Source organism: Tetrao urogallus, assembly GCF_951394365.1.
Source record: "Tetrao urogallus genome assembly, chromosome: 12".
Lineage (NCBI taxonomy): Eukaryota > Metazoa > Chordata > Aves > Galliformes > Phasianidae > Tetrao > Tetrao urogallus.
In genome coordinates, this window is record NC_136825.1 from 12,133,033 (window position 1) to 12,150,782 (window position 17,750).

Consider the following 17,750-nt stretch of genomic DNA (forward strand, 5'->3'; position numbering starts at 1 on the left):
ATTTACAGTCATTTACTGCTATTTTTAATCCCTTGACCATCTCCAACACAAAGAAAGAGCCCCTGAATCCTGAAATGCACAATTTACAGTTCAAGTGTGGAATATATTCCAATAAATCTATGTCTTATGATATTACAGTTACAGAGATACCAATGCTTTAGGAAGATGCCAAAGTGTCTCATTTATATAGGAAACTGGTTTGTTTCTGATTGGTGGTAAAAGCAAATCTGGACTCCTGCTTTGCAAGATCCATTGTGGCCCACTAGCAAAGAGCTACCCCCACCTTGGGATATTTTCAAAACAACCTGCATCTATCACAGCTTCTGCAAAGAAACTGGAAGCCAGAAAGGAAAGAAAAATAGCATGATCACAACTGAAAAAGAATTGAGAGAGGAGACCTGATGAAAACAAAAAGAAGTGGTACAGAAATAAAAATTCATCACTCGTTCAAGATTCTCCACCGATGAAGAGAGAAAAGGGCCTTGCACATTTGAGAGGTATTAATGTATTTTTCAGTTCTTAACAGTAAAGTGAAGGCACTAGTCTAAGTGTAGAAATCTTAACATGACATTTAACATCAGCTGCATTCCTCTGACGCAGAGAATCTCTATTACAAGAACGTTCATTCCATATGCAAGAGTAAAAAGAAAGAGGCACCTGTAGGAATGCAGGTTAGAGCACCAGACAGTTGGACATTAGTATTTCCCTTCCTCTCTTAACACAGTAAATCTCATTCTGGCAACAGAAGCAACACAATCCTGACTATATCTTAAGTTTGCAAAATGAGAACTTCCCTTTTGTCATTCTGACTTTTAACTTACCATGCAGACAGCCGTTATGACGCATTATCTCTATCCTTAAGAGTTACTCATTTGTTCTTGCTACTTTTATCTGTGACAGGCTACAGCTCTGGAAAGCAGAAATTTACATGATGAAGGGAAGTAGATCTTGCGTTCACAAATTCTCATTTACTGGAATAAAGATAAATGCAGATTAGTTGTTTAAGTGCTTTTCCACACCCGTACCATTCCCCCATCGTTAAAAAGGACCCCAATTACGACTTAAGAATTAAAAGTCATCCCTTGTGGCTTAATTAACTCAAAGCACAGCTCCTTCCTTTAAACAATAATTAGTAAGCAGTGACTTCAATAGCCTAGCTTTATTAATGAAATTCTTTGCTACCAACCAAAGATCAGCTCTGTGGCAGAAACTCATTCTCACTATTAAAATAGTGATACTGTAAAGTATGAGTAAGACTGAAAAAATGAGACATTTAAATGCTCTCCTCTTCTTGGAAAAGCGATAAAAAGCAAGTATGTCAGATCCTACACGTGCAACTGCTTCCCACATCTCCTCTTCAGTGTTCTACAGTTTGAAGTTTGTTTTTTTTGTTTTATTTTTTTAGAAAAAAAAGAAAAAAAATACATATTAATGTCAGAATTTGGGCTCAAATTGCATTATACCATTTTAACACAATGACTATTGTTGAATATATTTCCCAAACCTATTTCTACCAGAACAGCTCATCACCACACAACAAAAGCTGTTGAGAATTAAATTTAACCAGCATATCCTCATGTTTTGGTTTTCATGTTTTTTGGTTTCTCAGTGAGAAGTTGCTAGATGCCAATCTACATCACAGATATCTACTTTCTCTCTCTTCCCATTAAATAATGGGTCAATTAAGAATACAGCCTGAGTACTTACCAATCAGACAAGACAGAAACCTAGCAAACAGCAGTTACAAAACAAGTATTTGCCTTTCCAACCCCAGCAGCCTGACCCCAAAAACTGTATGTGATTTTTGAAAAGCAACTCTCTGTTGGGGACCTCTTTGTCAAGTTGACAAGCAAAATAGTCACTCGAAATGAAATTGCTTTAGTTTTCTTCCTACTGAATTATATCGTATCTATTAAAAAAAAAAAAAAAAAAAAAAAAAAAAAAAAAACACAGAAAAAAACACAAGAAAAACCAAAGAATACCAGATTTTTAAGAGGATTAAAACCAAAACACTTAAAGTATCACAAATGTACTTAATTTCCAGCTCAATAAAATATTGCAATATCAATTTATTAAAAAGTTAAGTGAACTGTACATATGTAAACTGCAATACAGCCAAAAATCTGAAATATATGATTTTAAAGGAAAATCATTACTTTCTGAAAATATTTAAAATATTGCATTTCTGGCAGCAAATCTACAAGAAGTGCTCTAGCATGGGTGCAGTCTCTCTGAGCATTCGTCTAGTATTTGTCTTCAAGGCATAAAACACTTCTGCTTTCTGATTTCCATAGCACAATCTTGAGAACACTTCCTTTCTCACTTGCAGAGACAGAATGTGATTTCCAAAAACAGCAGCAGAATTTTAACAGGAAATACTACGATCCTTACTGGCGCAGACAACACGCTTTCCGAGAGTCCATGACACCTTGGAAATATGCTAGTCATTCCGTATATAAATGCATCAGACTGTGCTTACAAGTTACAGAATAAGTCTTTGATTGATAATTTTTCTGTTTATTTCCGCCAAGGCCACTGAAAATACGAAGGCCTTTTCATCTGAAAGGTTAGCATACATGTCAACTTCTTTTTCTTGTTTCTCTGTAGAAGAAAAAAAAAGTCACTATTAGAAGCTTTTTCCATTATCTGAAGTTAAATTAACTACTATGTAACTTACAATATTATAATGCCTACAGGAATTACAAAGAAGTTTGACAACTCCTGCTTGGGGAGGGACTGAGAGATAAGGAAGGGAGGGAGGCACACAAAGGTGCTAGCAGAGTCACAGAATTAGTCACCCAAAAGCATGACTGAATTTCTATTCTTTAATGACTAAGGAAGAATGAGTCACTAACATTAGATTGATTCCTGGCACAAAACTGAACTCAAGTGTTCCTCCAGGTTTACTGGGGTTTGGTTTCCTGGTGGTGATTTTGTTGGTTGGGTTGTTTTGCTGTGTTTGTTTTGCTTTTACAAAAACAGCCCCCATCCTAAAAAACAATGACATTTCACAATATCCTCATTAACTACAACATTTGTACCCTCATTTTACATCTGAGCAACGAAGACATGAACTACAGTGCCCAAGTCCAAACAGCACAAGGATCCCAATTTGCTACCACAATCATTTCTGAACTTTCTGTATTAGAGACTTTCAATTTTATCCCAGATATGGAACAACACTAAAACCTGAGTAAGCAAGGGAAAGCCCCTCAGCTTTCTCTGAAAACGCTGTCTTGTTTCAGGGATGCAGACACATAACGGTAAGCAAGGGTGCTTGCTTAACTAACTTACTCCGTAGCACACGCCAAAACTCAGAACACTGCTTTCAAAAATACCACTTATTCTAGATCATGCCTATTTATACTTAAGTTTAGCTAGCCACAGGTATCTTACAACTCAGAGAAAGCAAAAGAAAACAATAAAAAAAGTTTTGTCAGCATAAGACCAGCCTTGTAGACACAGAAGAGAGCAATACACACAAAATATAGTTCTAAAGATTGTTTTTACAGTATCATAGAATCATTTGAGTTCAAAAGGATCTTTAAAGGCCGCGTAGTTCTACAGCTTGATGTTCAGAGCTCCATCCAGCCTGACTTTGGGTGTCTCCATGGATGAGGCTCCACCACCTCTCTGGGCAACCTGTGCCAGCACCTCACCACCTTTATTATAAAAAAGTTCTTCCTTACTGCCAATCTAAGTCTTCCTTCTTTTAGTTTGAAACCATTTCCCCCTTGTCTTGTCACAGCAGACCCTGCTAAAGAGTCTGTCTTCTTCTTTCTTATAGCTCTTCTTTAGACAATGAAAGGCTGCCATCAGATGTCCCGGAGCCTTCTCATCTCAAGGCTGAACAGACCCAGCTCTCAGCCTATCCCAACAGTAAGGTGTTCCATCCCCTGGATCATTTTTGTGGCACTCCTCTGGATGCACTCCAACAAGTCTACACCTCTCCTGTACTGAGGACTCCAAATACAGAGATAGTGCTCCACATTAGGTCTCATCAGTACAGAGCAGAGGGGCAGGATCACCTCCCTTGACCCGCTAGCCACACTTCTTTTGATGCAGCCCAGGATACAGTTGACTTTCTGTGCACATTGTTGGCTTATGTTTGGCTTGCCATCCACCAGTACCCCCAAGTCCTTTTTAGAAGGGCAGTACTGTATCCTTATATTCCCCAGCTTTTACTGATAGCACGGGTTGCCCCAACCCAGGTGTGAGTCCTTGCTTTTGGCTTTGTTGAACCTCATGAGGTTTTCTTGGGCCCGCAGCTCGAGCCCATCTAGGTCCCTGTGGATGGCATCCCATCCCTCAGGCACATCAACTTCACCACACAGCTTGGTGTCATTTGCAAATCTGCTGAGGGTGCACTCGATCCCATTGTCGATGTCGTTGATGAAGATGTTAGAGAGCACCAGCCCAAGTACTGACTCCTGAGGGACAGCACTTGTCATTGATTCCACTCAGACATTCAGCCATTGACTACCACTCTCTGGTATGATCTCACAGCCAGTTCCTCATCCATTAAACAGTCCACCCATCAAATCCATATCTTATCAATTTGGAGAGAAGGATCTTATATGAGACTGTGCCAAAGGCCTTACTAAAGTCCAGACAGATTACATCATTAGTTCTTTCCTTGTCTCCTAACGCAGTTACACCATCATAAAAAGCAGAAAGCTTGGTAAGACAGCCCCTGCCCCTGACTAAGCCATGCCAGTCATCCCGTATCACCTCCTTTTCTTCCATATGCCTTAGCATAGCTTCCAGGAGGATCTGCTCCATGATGTTCCCCAGCACTGAGGTGAAGCTGACAGGTCGGTAGCTCCCTGGGTCATCCTTTCTACCCTTCTTAAAATTGGATGTGACGCTGCCTTTTTTCCAGAGCCCTCACTTGACCACCATGATTTTGCAAACGTCATTGAGCATGGCTTAGTAACTATGTCAGCCAATTCCTTTGGGATTCTGGGAATATATCTCAGCAGGACTCACAGACTTGTGGACATTTAGGCTCCTTGAGCAGTTGCAAACCTGATCTTTGACTGCAGTTTTCAACTCTGAAGCTCCACTTCTACTCCACATTCGACAGTGCCCCGGACTAATTTACAATCACAATACATGTTCACCTGATCCCTTATCTCATTAACATACAGACACACACTCTTGACCACAGCACACTCCAGCATACTGCTTCACCTACACACCTAAACCAGTGACGGATACAAGAAATACAAAAAAATGCAATACAAGAAGAAATACAAGAAAATAATGGTGGCTTAATCAACAAGCTAACAGCTGTTCATCTCTGATCCAGATATATTAACAATGTTAATATATATAAAATATATATAAAAATATATAAAATATATATTTATATATATATAATATATTTTAAAGCTATATATTTATAAATATAAAAATGAGTTGTTCTCAGTACAGCCACTATGCACACACTACTCATTTCATATTAACCTTTCCCGTTTTCTTATCTAAAGGCCTCCCCTTTTCTTTTTTTTCCCCCAGACTTCCTCATCCCAACAAACCCAGAATGTCAGTACACAGAAAAATTAAAAACATCCCCCCTCGCCCCATTTAATGTTAATAGATTTCAGACGACTTGGCCAAGCAGATTTCCCAAGATTTCCCTTCCTTCCTGCCCCTTCTGGTGTGCGAGCCAGTCCCGAGAAACTTCCACTTCAAAGAATCCATTGAAATCTTTATATCAAACGGTATTGAGGATTAACACGAGTCTGTAAGCTTTATGCATCAAGATCATTTCATTTTTCATCAGCAACTAGTGAAGAACTTGCATCTGGCTGACATTTTGTTATAAGCTATTCATAGGATACCATGGTTTCTACAGACAGCATCAAAACTTTCCACTTCACATTCCTATCTGAAAGTAGTTTTGACTCACTTCTCTATTATTAGCAAAAGACTGTCTTACAAAATCACAATACCATTTATGTAATACATTAAAAATATCAAGTCCTTTCCGTACAACAAAGAGGATACTTAGGTGAAAATACTCAGTCTTTCTAGAATCATTCCTAGATCTTATGCAATGTTCTGGACCCACAGACCTTTAAATTGTCCCCTGTGCATAAACCAAACGTGGACTCTGCTCCCTCATAAATTTTGCATGGATTCAAAATCCAAAGTGCTGAGATTCTAAGAATTCTTTCTATCCGAGACAGCACTACTTCAACTGTGCACCCTGAGTAAACAAATGCACAAATGATAGAATAACAAATTGCAAGGAAGGGAAAACTTTGTTCAAGCTATTTTACTACTTCAGCTGAAACAGTATCAGGGTACTGAAACATAAATATCTGTAATAAGACTCACAGCTGATAAACAGCAAAGCTGTTATGTACATAAGAAGGCAGCCTGCGAACCAGCCCAGCTCTGCACTGCAGCCCCACATAGCAAAATCAGCTTATGCCACAACAGCAGCAAAATCAATAGCAGATTATTATGAAGTGTTTTTGTTTACAAAATATATTGCAGATCTTGACCAAAAAAAAAAACCAAAAAACAAACACTGACAATCCTGACAAAAATCAGGCTTTTATTGAGGAGTTCTTATTTCCCAGGGTTATCGCATCACTTTGAAACATGACAGAAGCATCTCCTTTGGGTCCCAGCCCTCTACCACATCCCCTCATTCTATGTCATCTTCCTCTCTTCCCCTCCCCTTCTTACTGAATCTAGAGGAAAAAGAGATTATTTTAAAAAGCCCTTTTGAATCTCCCATTCCTCTTAATTGATGCTTAATTCTGCAGCTCTAATGTGAACCAGTCAGGAAGGAAACAAAAGAACTGGCCGAAAGTGCAGACATAACTGGGGGAAAGCATACTTCATATTAAAAGAGTATTAAGCAATCACAGAAGCAAAGCTACAGATGCCTTCAGGAAGGAAATTCTCACAGCTGGGTGGTCTTCAGACAGACAAAATATCTGCCTGCTATTCTAATTTAGGTGCTCTCTGTCCACCCGAAAGGTAATGCAGAAGCCTAACCAAATACCTACAAACTTACAAGCAGTGGCTTTTTTTTCCAGTTTTGATTTTTTTATTTTTATTTTTATTTCTTTGGGGTTTTTTTTGGCAGAAAAAAAGAGAAAAGGAACACAATCACCGGTGGCAATCAAGCCGTACCCAAAATGTCCCACCAATATATAATCAAAGGAAATAAAGTACTTAATATCTAATTCAAGATAATCCAGAGCCAGCTTCCAAAGAATCAAATAATGATTTGGGCTGCAGGGGACTCTCAAAGGTTATCTGTCCAATCCCTCTTGCCATAGGCAGGGACATCTTTCACAAGGTTAACACTGCTCGAAGTCCTACCCAAGCCGACATCAAATGCTCTCAGTGCGCTGATAGTTGAGCAGGTCACACAAAAATCACCTCAACTGGAGCAGAAGAATTACAGTTGCTTAGTATGCTTCCACATTAAAAAACACTATCAAGCAGCAAGACCAGAAAAGAAAGAATATTTTTAAAATTTCCACTAATTACTCCCCACATAACAGTTCAGCCAATTTTATAAACCACAAAAATGGAAATTTCAGTGTTAATTTGTTTTAGAGAAATCTCTTATGTTATGAGGAGTGCTCTGCCAAATTCATTTTTATAGACATTGCAGCCGATTATTGGCTATTTTTTTTTACTTGTACATTAACCAGAAGTAGGAAAGATCATATGCCCACTTATTCCTAGCCAACTAAGTGTGTTGTACTAGGGATGAGCTAATGTATTTCAAGGAGGCATAGACTCGAGCTCTGCTGCTGTTTCTTCTTTGACCTCTTCTGCAGAGCTGGTGCAGTAGTCACAGCTCCATTAAAGATCAAGTAGATGAAGGCAATCTTCTTAAGTGACACGTGACAATAACAACAAAAACCCCACACATGCGTGCATCTGCATTCTTACATAAAGGCCTCACTACATCTATATTTCTCATTTTCCATCTCAGAACACTGGTATATTCTCACACACTCCACAGTATGCAGCAAGAGGTCAAAAATATTTGGCCTAGTTTTCTAGATATTCCTCATGCTTTCAAATTATTGCTTTTAAGACACTACAAAACATGCATGCAGAATGGATTTCCTCTTTTGATTGCTTAGATTGCTTTCCTCTCTTTCATGGGATATGAAAAAAAACAACTTACTCTCAGAAAGCAACTCAAAAAGCTTGCAGAATTTTCAAACCAAAGCTGTGCATGAATTAGACTCTCAGAAAAGTGTCTAGAAATGATCCTACAGGTGCACATAGACAGAGTTCAGTTCAGATCAATAATAAACAGGGAAGCTTCAAATTCCGTGAAGGTGCAGACATCAGCAAGCCACAAGCAACAACAATAGCAAATGTAATACCAACAGGTTCAAAGATGGAAGTCTTAAGTGATAGCCACATGCCTGAAGGACTCCAGAATCACTCCAGTGCACGTAGAAGTCTCTTGTATAAAGATTAAAAACAGTGGGCATCTTAATAAGTAAGGAGGCATTCTTTCCTGGGAGATATTATGTAAAAACCTGGAATCAAGTCGCTGCAATGACTTTAACACGCCCTTTCTGCTTTGGGCTCCCTAAAGAGTCTCCAGTTGTGTTTTGCTTTTTTTTTTAAGCAATGTTGTCACCTAATCACTCTGACAACAGCGACCATGTTGTTTGTTCTTGTGATCTAGAATAGTGGATCACAAAAAAAAACAAAAAAACACTAAGCATTACAGTTCCAGGGCTTTCAATCTACATGATAAAACTGGGTATGGTGACTAAAAAATACTGATTTAATTACTAGGAATTCCTTCCAATCAAGCACCAAAACTTCATAAAACCAAATTCCCTTCCCCATATTACATGTGGTACTGACTGACCTAGCCCAGTTACTCTAAAGAATGCTATAGAAGTTTATTGATAGTAATGGTAAAAAAAATCTTAACAGAAACAGAACCCAGTGAATACTTCTCCAGTTCTCATACCTCTTTCTTCCTCGTGCTTTTTGGCTGAGGCACTCTTAGGTCTTCCTCTTCCTCGTCTGCTATGATCTGAATGGCTGTTAGACCTCGATCTCTTTCGGTTTTCTAAGTCTTTATTTACCGCAGAATTTATCTTCTCTCGCTTAACTCTCTCCGTCCGTCTCCTTTTGGCCTCACTCTTGTTTTCTGTGCAAATGAATAGAGATGATGTGATCTGCAGTTGTCCTCATCTTTGCTCATAACTTACTCTCAGCACTCACCCATCCAACTTTTTTTCCTTTACTTCTCTTCACAACAGTCACAGGTCTAATTCATTACATCCATGCAGAAATTAAGGTGTCAGATGCAAAATTACACTATACTTCTTGATTACATGGATTGAGCTTTTAATTCATTCAAATATAAATAACATTTGGAAACATATGACATTCACTAGAACACCAGTTCTTAGCTTCCCATTACAAGATGCGGGAAAAAAACTCTCCAGAACACAGCCATCAAGACACTACATGCATTTTCATTATTGAAGAATAAGTTAAAAATGTATGATTTATCACATAGCTGACCTATAGTAAAATACTTCTGATACAAATACTGAAATTGTTCCCACTGCTCAGACAAGAGATACTGATTCAAGGATGCTATCGTTAGATGTCATTACTCAGCCACCAAACCCCCACCATCACTCCCCCACCAACCTCAGCCTAAGATCAAGTCTCATTTCACTTGATGCTGAACAGGTGTATCACCTTCCTACACATCAAAGGGCATTTACATGCGTTTCACTGAAAAGTTAAGTACAGATTAGTGAGCTTGAGTAGTGAAAATAGTACACAACCACCACAAACTATTCAATGCAAACTGGTTGAACATTTGCAAGGCTGCAGCTCCATTTTGCAGTAACTACATGGTAAAAAAAGTTGCAGTTCCATTTACGAGCAAAATCTTCCTGGGGAATCAACTTCCTTCTGATTCTATCACCTCATTTACATAGACAGGCTACTTACAGACTGGACAGCACATTAACCTGTCATTGATCTTAATTCAAAAGTTGTATTTCACACATACAAAGCCGAATTATGCAGGTGCTTTGCTCTATCAAACTATGGCCATCAACTTAATTTGGTAACTTGTATTTAAAACAACTGGGGAGCGGGAGAGAAAAATCATCAGCCCTTCCAGACAATAGCACAGATTGCATTACCTGTTCTATACTGTAATCTAGCATATAATCATATAATTCCTACTAGCTTTTGAACTACAAGGGCCCTTCAGAATATCAATACAAAAATACCAAGTTCTTAAGTTCAGTTTTGTAGACTTCTTGGATAATTTAGAAAAAAAAGCATACATCAATATTAAAAACAAAATTCCTCAACAGGTGCTTGATCTCACTAATTCCTACTAGACTTGAGGAAGTGATAAAAATTGGACACAAGGAGAATGTTAATTATGATAGAATGCATACTCAACCAATGTTTCAGCATGCACTTCAAAAACAAAAGAAATTGGATTGGACACAAAATGGACTTTTAAGATTTAACCATGCAGAAAGAAGCAAGATGTACCTGGTTTTAAATTAGACATGTCACCACATTTATGCAGTGCCATTCTAGTGCTCGTGAGTAAGCAAAACTCAGTGTAACTTAAAGAAAAAACAGTTACTTTCAGAAAACCCAGCTTCAATCAGCATGCACTCTGAAATCAGATCCCTTTGACGTATGCAGACGTTTATTTTCAAAACATTAACAGAAAGCTTTCTGTAAGGGATTGTTTTGCATAGTGACTAATGTGAGCAGCTAAGTGTACACAGAATAAATGCCAATACTGCAAGTATAAGGGATGTAAGACCAAAACCACCACATTTTCCCCATTAAAACTGAAGAAAAACTATTACATTAAGATTACTGTGCACAAATTCAAAGGAAAGTGAACTGACAGCAGCCAGTTTGCACAGAGGCACAAAACACTGCTCTTTGCTTCCAAGAAATAAAGCAGAAGAGCTATTATCACATTCTTCCATATCTTTGTAAGTATTACCTGTAATGGGTGGCGATCTCTCTGCACGTTTAGCATGCAAGAGTTTTCGACTAATAAATATGTAGCCACAGGGACACGATTTACATGCAACAGGAACCTGAGAGAGCAAAAGAAAAGTATTTCAGAACATTTTGAATTATGACCAAATTCCTATATATGATGAAAAAAACCCCCACACAACAGTATCTTGCATTCCATCCGCACAGAGCTACCTCTTCATATTTAGTTTTTACTGAAAAACTACAGTCTAGACCATCACATATTATATTTGAAAGTAGTCAAACCAGGTTCTGCTGTTAATCACCCACTAAGCCTTCTCTTCATGCAGTTGTCATGCAGAAAACAAGCACAGAACACAACACTGCCATGTGTTGTACAGTGAGCCCTTTTCCCCAAGCTGGCAGGAAGGGGTGAGGAAAAGTGAGGGCATCAAACCAGGGATGAATTAGAATAGAAGCACGTTTTCTTTTGGAGCTCACAATTATCCCCAGCCATAGCAGTAAGCCACTCCCAGCATTCCTTCCCTCACTTATTAAACAAAAACAAAATACGGGGAGGGGGGGAAGGGGAAAGAAAGCATAAGTTAAAATCATCAGTGCATTTAGAACACATTCACCCCCAGAAACAATCAAAACCAACCCCTTCATCAGCACAGCAGCTTAGCATGAGAGGCACAACAGAGCCTGAAGTGAAACACATGCGTTCCTACCACTCTTCCATAGGGCTGCAGACAAGGCCGGGGAGCTTCAGAAGGACCAGTTAACCCAAAACACACGTAACTTGCCACAGCTCGCCCAAAGCTGGCTGCAGACAGAGCCTGAGAGGCCACAGAGCTTCCCTCAACCAGCAGAGCAGCCCAGAGCAGCACACTGCCACAGGCAATTTGAACCAAGGTGCAAGAATTTGGAAATGCTGTGCTTACAAGAAATATGACCAAAATTTACTCTGAACAATTTAAAAAGGCAATGCTGATAAACGACATCATTTGTCATTTGTCATCTTCACCTAAAGCCAAGTCTTTCAAGATGTTTTAAAATAGCACAGAATAACCCATCTAACCTTGATTAGGTTTAAGGCTGAAAACGCAAATTAAAGCAACCATAAAAAAAAAATTTGGAATAGACTTAAATAACACCATTAAAAACAAACCACGTTGAAGCAGGAGAGTGGGGAAAAGAAGCAGGAGGTACCTTCCCAAGTTAAGACAGGCCTCTACAAGTTTGCCAGCATTCACTGAAACTGCAAGGAGTACAGACTGACGACCGTCTGCTGAATTTTACCAGACATGCATATGAAGGTTTCCAGTATTCAACTGGCTAAGACACAAATGTGAAAGCAGTGCATTAATTTTAAAGAGGAACTTGTTACTCAGAATAAATAAGCATTCTGCTTCCTTCAGCACATCTCAACTCCTGAACATCATCTCAGGATGAGTGACTGACTGAGTTGATGCAGCCCAGGTAACTACAGACATGGTTACTCCCTTTAATGGGAACACTGACATTAAAAACAATCTAATCAAGCTTTACTTAACCCTAAAATCAAAGTTAGCAGGCTTATGTGCGCTCTTATCCCACTGTTCACATCTCAAGAGGAGAGTATAGAAACACTACTCAGCAGACACTTCATCTGCATTGTTCAGGTTTGTTTACATTATGAACCCACATTTGAACACCTGGATCACTCCAATAATTACCTCCCTTGGCTCTGCCAAAATTATAAATAAATAAATCACCACTGGTGGAGGACAACCAATGGGAACTAGAGGAAACACAATGGTTTTTTTTCCCAATTAACTTCATAGTGTTTGACAGAGCAATATTGTTATAGGTTAGGCATGTAGGTGGGACTAATGTTTGGGGACAGGAGCACGTGGGAAGGGGCTTATTCACCCAAGGCTCTCAATTATCCTCCGAAAATTACTTACTACACAAACCATCCCCCAGCAATCATTGAGGCAGCACAGTCCTGCAAATGCTATTTGAGTCTGTTCAATGTTTTTCTAACCAAAACAAATTGAGTTTCTCATACAAGAAAGATCACTCAAAGGTAAATTAAGGTTAATTATTTCCAATAAATGACCGCAAGGATTTCAGGCTCCCTCGTTTACTGGGGCTGTGAAAATACAATCAAAACTCTGTAACAGAAAAAGCAACACAATAAAAACCAAAGATACTAAATGGCAATTACATATCATCTAAATGTCAGGGAAAAAAAAAAGTTTAAAAGCCTAAGAAACATTACTCAGCATTATACTGTAATATCTGTGGCTGTCTAAGTGTTTCCACTCATATCACTTGTAACACACCAAGCCCTTGTTTATGCAAGAAATAAATGCTGGTACAAGACATGGCCACCAAGGGGCCTTCCCACCATGCAGAGGGCCGATGAGCTGCGCTGGGGCAAAGCACCTTGCTTCCAAGAGAAGCTTTAAAGATCCAGGCATTGTGAGGCAAGGTTTTAGCTTCTGGTCTTGGAAAGCAAGGCCTGATGAGTAATTCTTGTGCCAGGCCAAGACGCACATAATTCCTTGCCAGCCATGGAAGACCTGTTAATAACATGTCTGTGCTCACATGCACATCATCTGGTTTAGTTCTAAGGAGCGGAACAAAGTTCCAGCATCAGCTTTAAAAGTCTGTAATATTATTTGCCCTTCCTCGTATTGGTAGTTTGTCATTTACGTTAAATTAAATGAACAAAACAAAAAACACCTATCTCATACTCAACTTCTCACTCATTTCCATTTCTTCTTTCACCGACCTAATATCAGAACTTGGCACATAGCTTCCTTTTCTCAGAAACAGCACTGCAGTGACGTACTCAACATGTGAGCAGCTGCAGTGGTTCATGCATTGCTTAAAACATGAAAGGGTGCCCCACGCAGCGTAACGCCTGCAGCTGCTCCGGGATGCAAAGGAACATTACAGAAACCATGCAAGTCAGAACAAGTGATTTTTTTAGAATTTGTTCAGCAAGCAGTGTGAGAGCTTTTTGTTTTAGGTTTTAACTGAAAATGGGATACCGGTCATGTTCCAGGATCAAACAGAAATGTGTTTCCCATAATTACATGGGAAAGCCTTCTCCCCTACCCGAGCCCCACGGCAGCCTTCTGTAGCGCTGTGCTATTGTTCCAGCAAGGCTGAAATGAGCCGGCCTGCTTTTATGAGTAACATCATCACCAGTAGGAAGTGGACGTGAAGGCAAACATATAATATGCCAACAGCCCAACTGCTGCTCACGCTGAAGCACAATAATTGCACTTCGTATGCTGAGCACAACTGCGGTGGGAGCAAACAACACTGCACGCACGTTGGGACCACACGGGAGGAATTACAGCAAAGCTCCCAGTTTTGCTCCTTCTAAACTGCTCCATGAGAAAGCAGCACAGTGAGCGATCCGGACCGGTCCCAGGCACGCGAGTCATGCTGGGGACGGGCTGCACTGTATAAATTACAAAGTTAACTGTATTTTGATATATTTTGTCGTTACTAAACAATACCAATGCCTAAGCAACGCTGCATGTCACAGAATCCTTTGGCATAAGCTAACTATCACAGCGAGAGAAGCACGGTACACACAACCGGCGACTGCAAAGGCAACAACTCCGTGCTTCATACAAACGCTGCTATAAACGGTGCAGATCTTCCTCCTTTCAGAAAACCAAGCAGCTCAGCCAGCAGCTTCTGGCGTTACCGTCACAAACGCGTATTCTACAGCACGTACATCGAGAGACAGCCACAGGCGAGAGGAGCTGACAGAAAACAGGAAGAGCGGCGGGGCTCAGCGGGAAGCCCCTGCACGGGCAGCGGCCGCGCTGCACGCCGAGGCGCGGGGCCGGGGGCACCGAAGCGGCGTCGAAGCCCCGCACACCCGCGGCTCGCCCCGCTCTCAGCCACAGCCCCAGCGGCAGGGCTGCCGTGCCAGCCGGGCGGCGGTGAGCGCCGAGTACACGGGCACTGAGGGCAAAGCGGCCGGGCGCCAGGCGTGGGACGGCTGACAGGACGGGACGGGACAGGGCGGCTCCCGCGCCGCGCCGCGCCGCGCCGCGCCACGCCCCGCCTCACCTGCTGGTCGCACTCCGGGCACGACTTGGTGGCCATCTTCACTTTCTTGGCCCTGCTCGACGACATGCTCGCTACTGATGCTGCTCTGCTGCTGCTGCTGCCGCCGGAGCGCCGCCGCCCCGCCCCTCGGCGGCCGAGGAGGGCGGGAGGAAAGGAAGGCGGGGGCGCGGCGCCAGCCGGGAGCGCGCACCAACGGCAGCGAGCGCGGCCTCCGCGGGGCCTGGCCCGGCCCGGCGCCCACAAAGGAGCCGCTCCACCTCCCCGACGCCGCCGTTGAAGCCCGGCCCACCCGGCGGCAACCGAGGCGGGGCGCGTGCGCGAGGAGCCGTCCGCACCCCCAGATTGGCTGTGTGCACATGGGGGCGCGGGTCCGCTTAACGGCCGCGGATCGGCGCGGCTCGGCTGTGGAGGGCAGGAGCGGCTGCTCGGGAGCTCAGCAACGGGCGCGAGAGCCGATCTCCAGAGCCGCCCACCGGCAGCGGGGCTCGGCGCTGCGGCCTCCCGCCTCAGCTGTTCGCTCGCGCCTGTGAGGCTCGCCGTGCTCGCAGTGGTGCGTCCTTACAGGAGCGTGGATCTTCTGTCGCTCCCGCCCGCAATTATTAATAGCGTAACCTAACCTAGCTGCGCTTTTACATTTCTTACACACTTTAAAAGAAAAATAGCAGTTTGAAATACTTCCACTGCAAAAAGTTAGAGCTGTGCAACAGTGTGTGAATGTTTTGTATTTGCGTGCAAAGCTTACATCTTAAAGAGGAAAGAGAGAATGACAGTGCCTCCATTAAGAGTTTGGCTTTCTCTTTTTTTAATTATACTTGTTCATTTACTACAAGATGTCTACAGGAGAAAAATGCACCGAAGCCTTGACAGCAAATTCTTTTTTTGAAGATCTCTGTTTAAAACAGCCCCGAGTGTAGCTGCCAGCAAATATTAAAGACCTGCACTGGGCCTGTGACACTTCCACAGGGCAGCAATGGGAGCATCTGCGAGGCTGGCACTGGGCCCGCTGTAACAGAATCTGATTTGGTTGCTTTGAGTTGGACTTGGCTTTTGCACCTCCACACAGAGGAAAAACACTGGAGGAGAGGTGTTCTTAATCAGGCTTCTCTCTGCATTTTTCTTTTAAGGAAATTCACCTAACTGCAGTTCAGAGAATGCTTTTTAAAGGTTAATTTTATTGCTGTCTACTACCTCATCACTGAGTTATTTTGAGGCATTTGGTCAGCTCTTGGTAAACAGGAATCTACAGAGAGAGTATTTATTCATCAGCCAGCACAGCCCAAATCACTTTGCCTTGCTTGTGAAATGAAAAAATACCTCTTCCTTCAGGCAGAAGACCAGCACTCCTCCTAACTCCTCACAGAGTAAAGCTACAGCTGAAGGCCTTGATGAATGCTCTACCCTTCCCACGGTTTGCTGATCATCTCTACAGACCAGATAATGGTCTCCCAGTTGCCAAGCAATGTTGTCTGGAGCCTCACTCTTGCTTGATTTATTCAGCTCAGCTGTTGACACTGCTTTATGGTTCTGTGAAACCAGAAAATGGAGTTCCAGATTCATAAAAGCCCACACATACTCTACATCAGCAATGTGCTTTTATTACAGGTTTCTAAGCAACATTATTGCTGTGTGTAACATAAACACAGTAAAAAATGAAATGTCCTCTAATCAGCACAGAGAACAACCAATTTCATCTATTTATACTAAGGAAAATCAGAATATTTAGGAGATAACATAGGGAAGTTACATAACATCATAACAGTAAGGAGGTGCACTCCCACCTTAAGCATTGGAAATGTGATTCCTTTCAGTAATCCTGACAGTTAACCTTCTCACATGACAAAGTTCACAGGTAACAATTTTAGGGTAAAAAAAAGTTCTTATTTAAATTTGAAAAAGAAATCTTTTTAATTTCATGCTAACCATGACCCAAGGAGTAGAGATGTCTCAGTCAGCCGTTTGAAGAGGAAGGTTGCAGTTCCAGGTCCAAGCACAATCACTTACAATCATTTACCCACTTCTGTTGTTGACAGTTTATCTCTGTAATTATCAGGGCAGCTCCCCAAAGAGAGCTCCTAGCCAAAACAGCAATACAGCTCTGGTCCTATGCTGTTTTTCACATGCAAAACAAGGAAAATGGAGGGTTAAAATCACCAGTAAACTGTTTAAGGTCCACTTTCCCACTTTTTCCATACTCCTACACCCTTTCTTTAGCAACCGCTCTGAAGAAGGAAAAGCCATCTCAAAACATCCTACTGGAGAGGGGCATACCTTGCGTTGGAAAGGGGCTCCATGAAGCCACCACGAGCCACCTAAATGCATTAGATTATGATCCATATTTGTACAACATACTGTACTCACTGTATTGGATTTCACATTTTTATATAAATAGATCTTTCTATTTGAATATGAATATGAATAGATTCATTCATATATGTAAATGAAATAAAGACACTAAAAATATATACTCCAGTAATAGACCAACTGTACTGTTTCTTTGTTGTTGTTTTGCATTCTTCTTAAAAGAATTGATTACCTGTAGAACTGCTACAAGTTTTAAATCACCAGAAGGCTCTGTTTGATACGTGGTTTACTACTTGTTTTCCACCAGAAGTCCTACATGCCACATTTGGTTCCAGCAGAAGCTTTCACATTGTTGCAGCACAGAAGAT

At 41.4% G+C, this 17,750-nt stretch overlaps 1 protein-coding gene across 2 annotated transcripts; it reads right to left on the reverse strand.

Annotated features, from left to right (window-relative positions):
- Positions 1 to 2,482: 2,482 nt before the first annotated feature.
- On the reverse strand, positions 2,483 to 15,147 carry LOC306951223 (UPF0547 protein C16orf87; the record flags this gene model as incomplete). Of its 2 annotated transcripts, XM_079541669.1 has the most annotated exons (4): positions 2,483 to 2,601; positions 8,981 to 9,163; positions 11,018 to 11,114; positions 15,082 to 15,147. In XM_079541669.1, 4 exons carry the CDS (start codon positions 15,145 to 15,147, stop codon positions 2,483 to 2,485), a joined length of 465 nt encoding a protein of 154 aa, XP_079397795.1. The 2 variants fall into 2 exon arrangements, with proteins under 2 accessions (XP_079397795.1, XP_079397796.1); XM_079541670.1 differs by lacking the exon at positions 8,981 to 9,163.
- Positions 15,148 to 17,750: the final 2,603 nt, after the last annotated feature.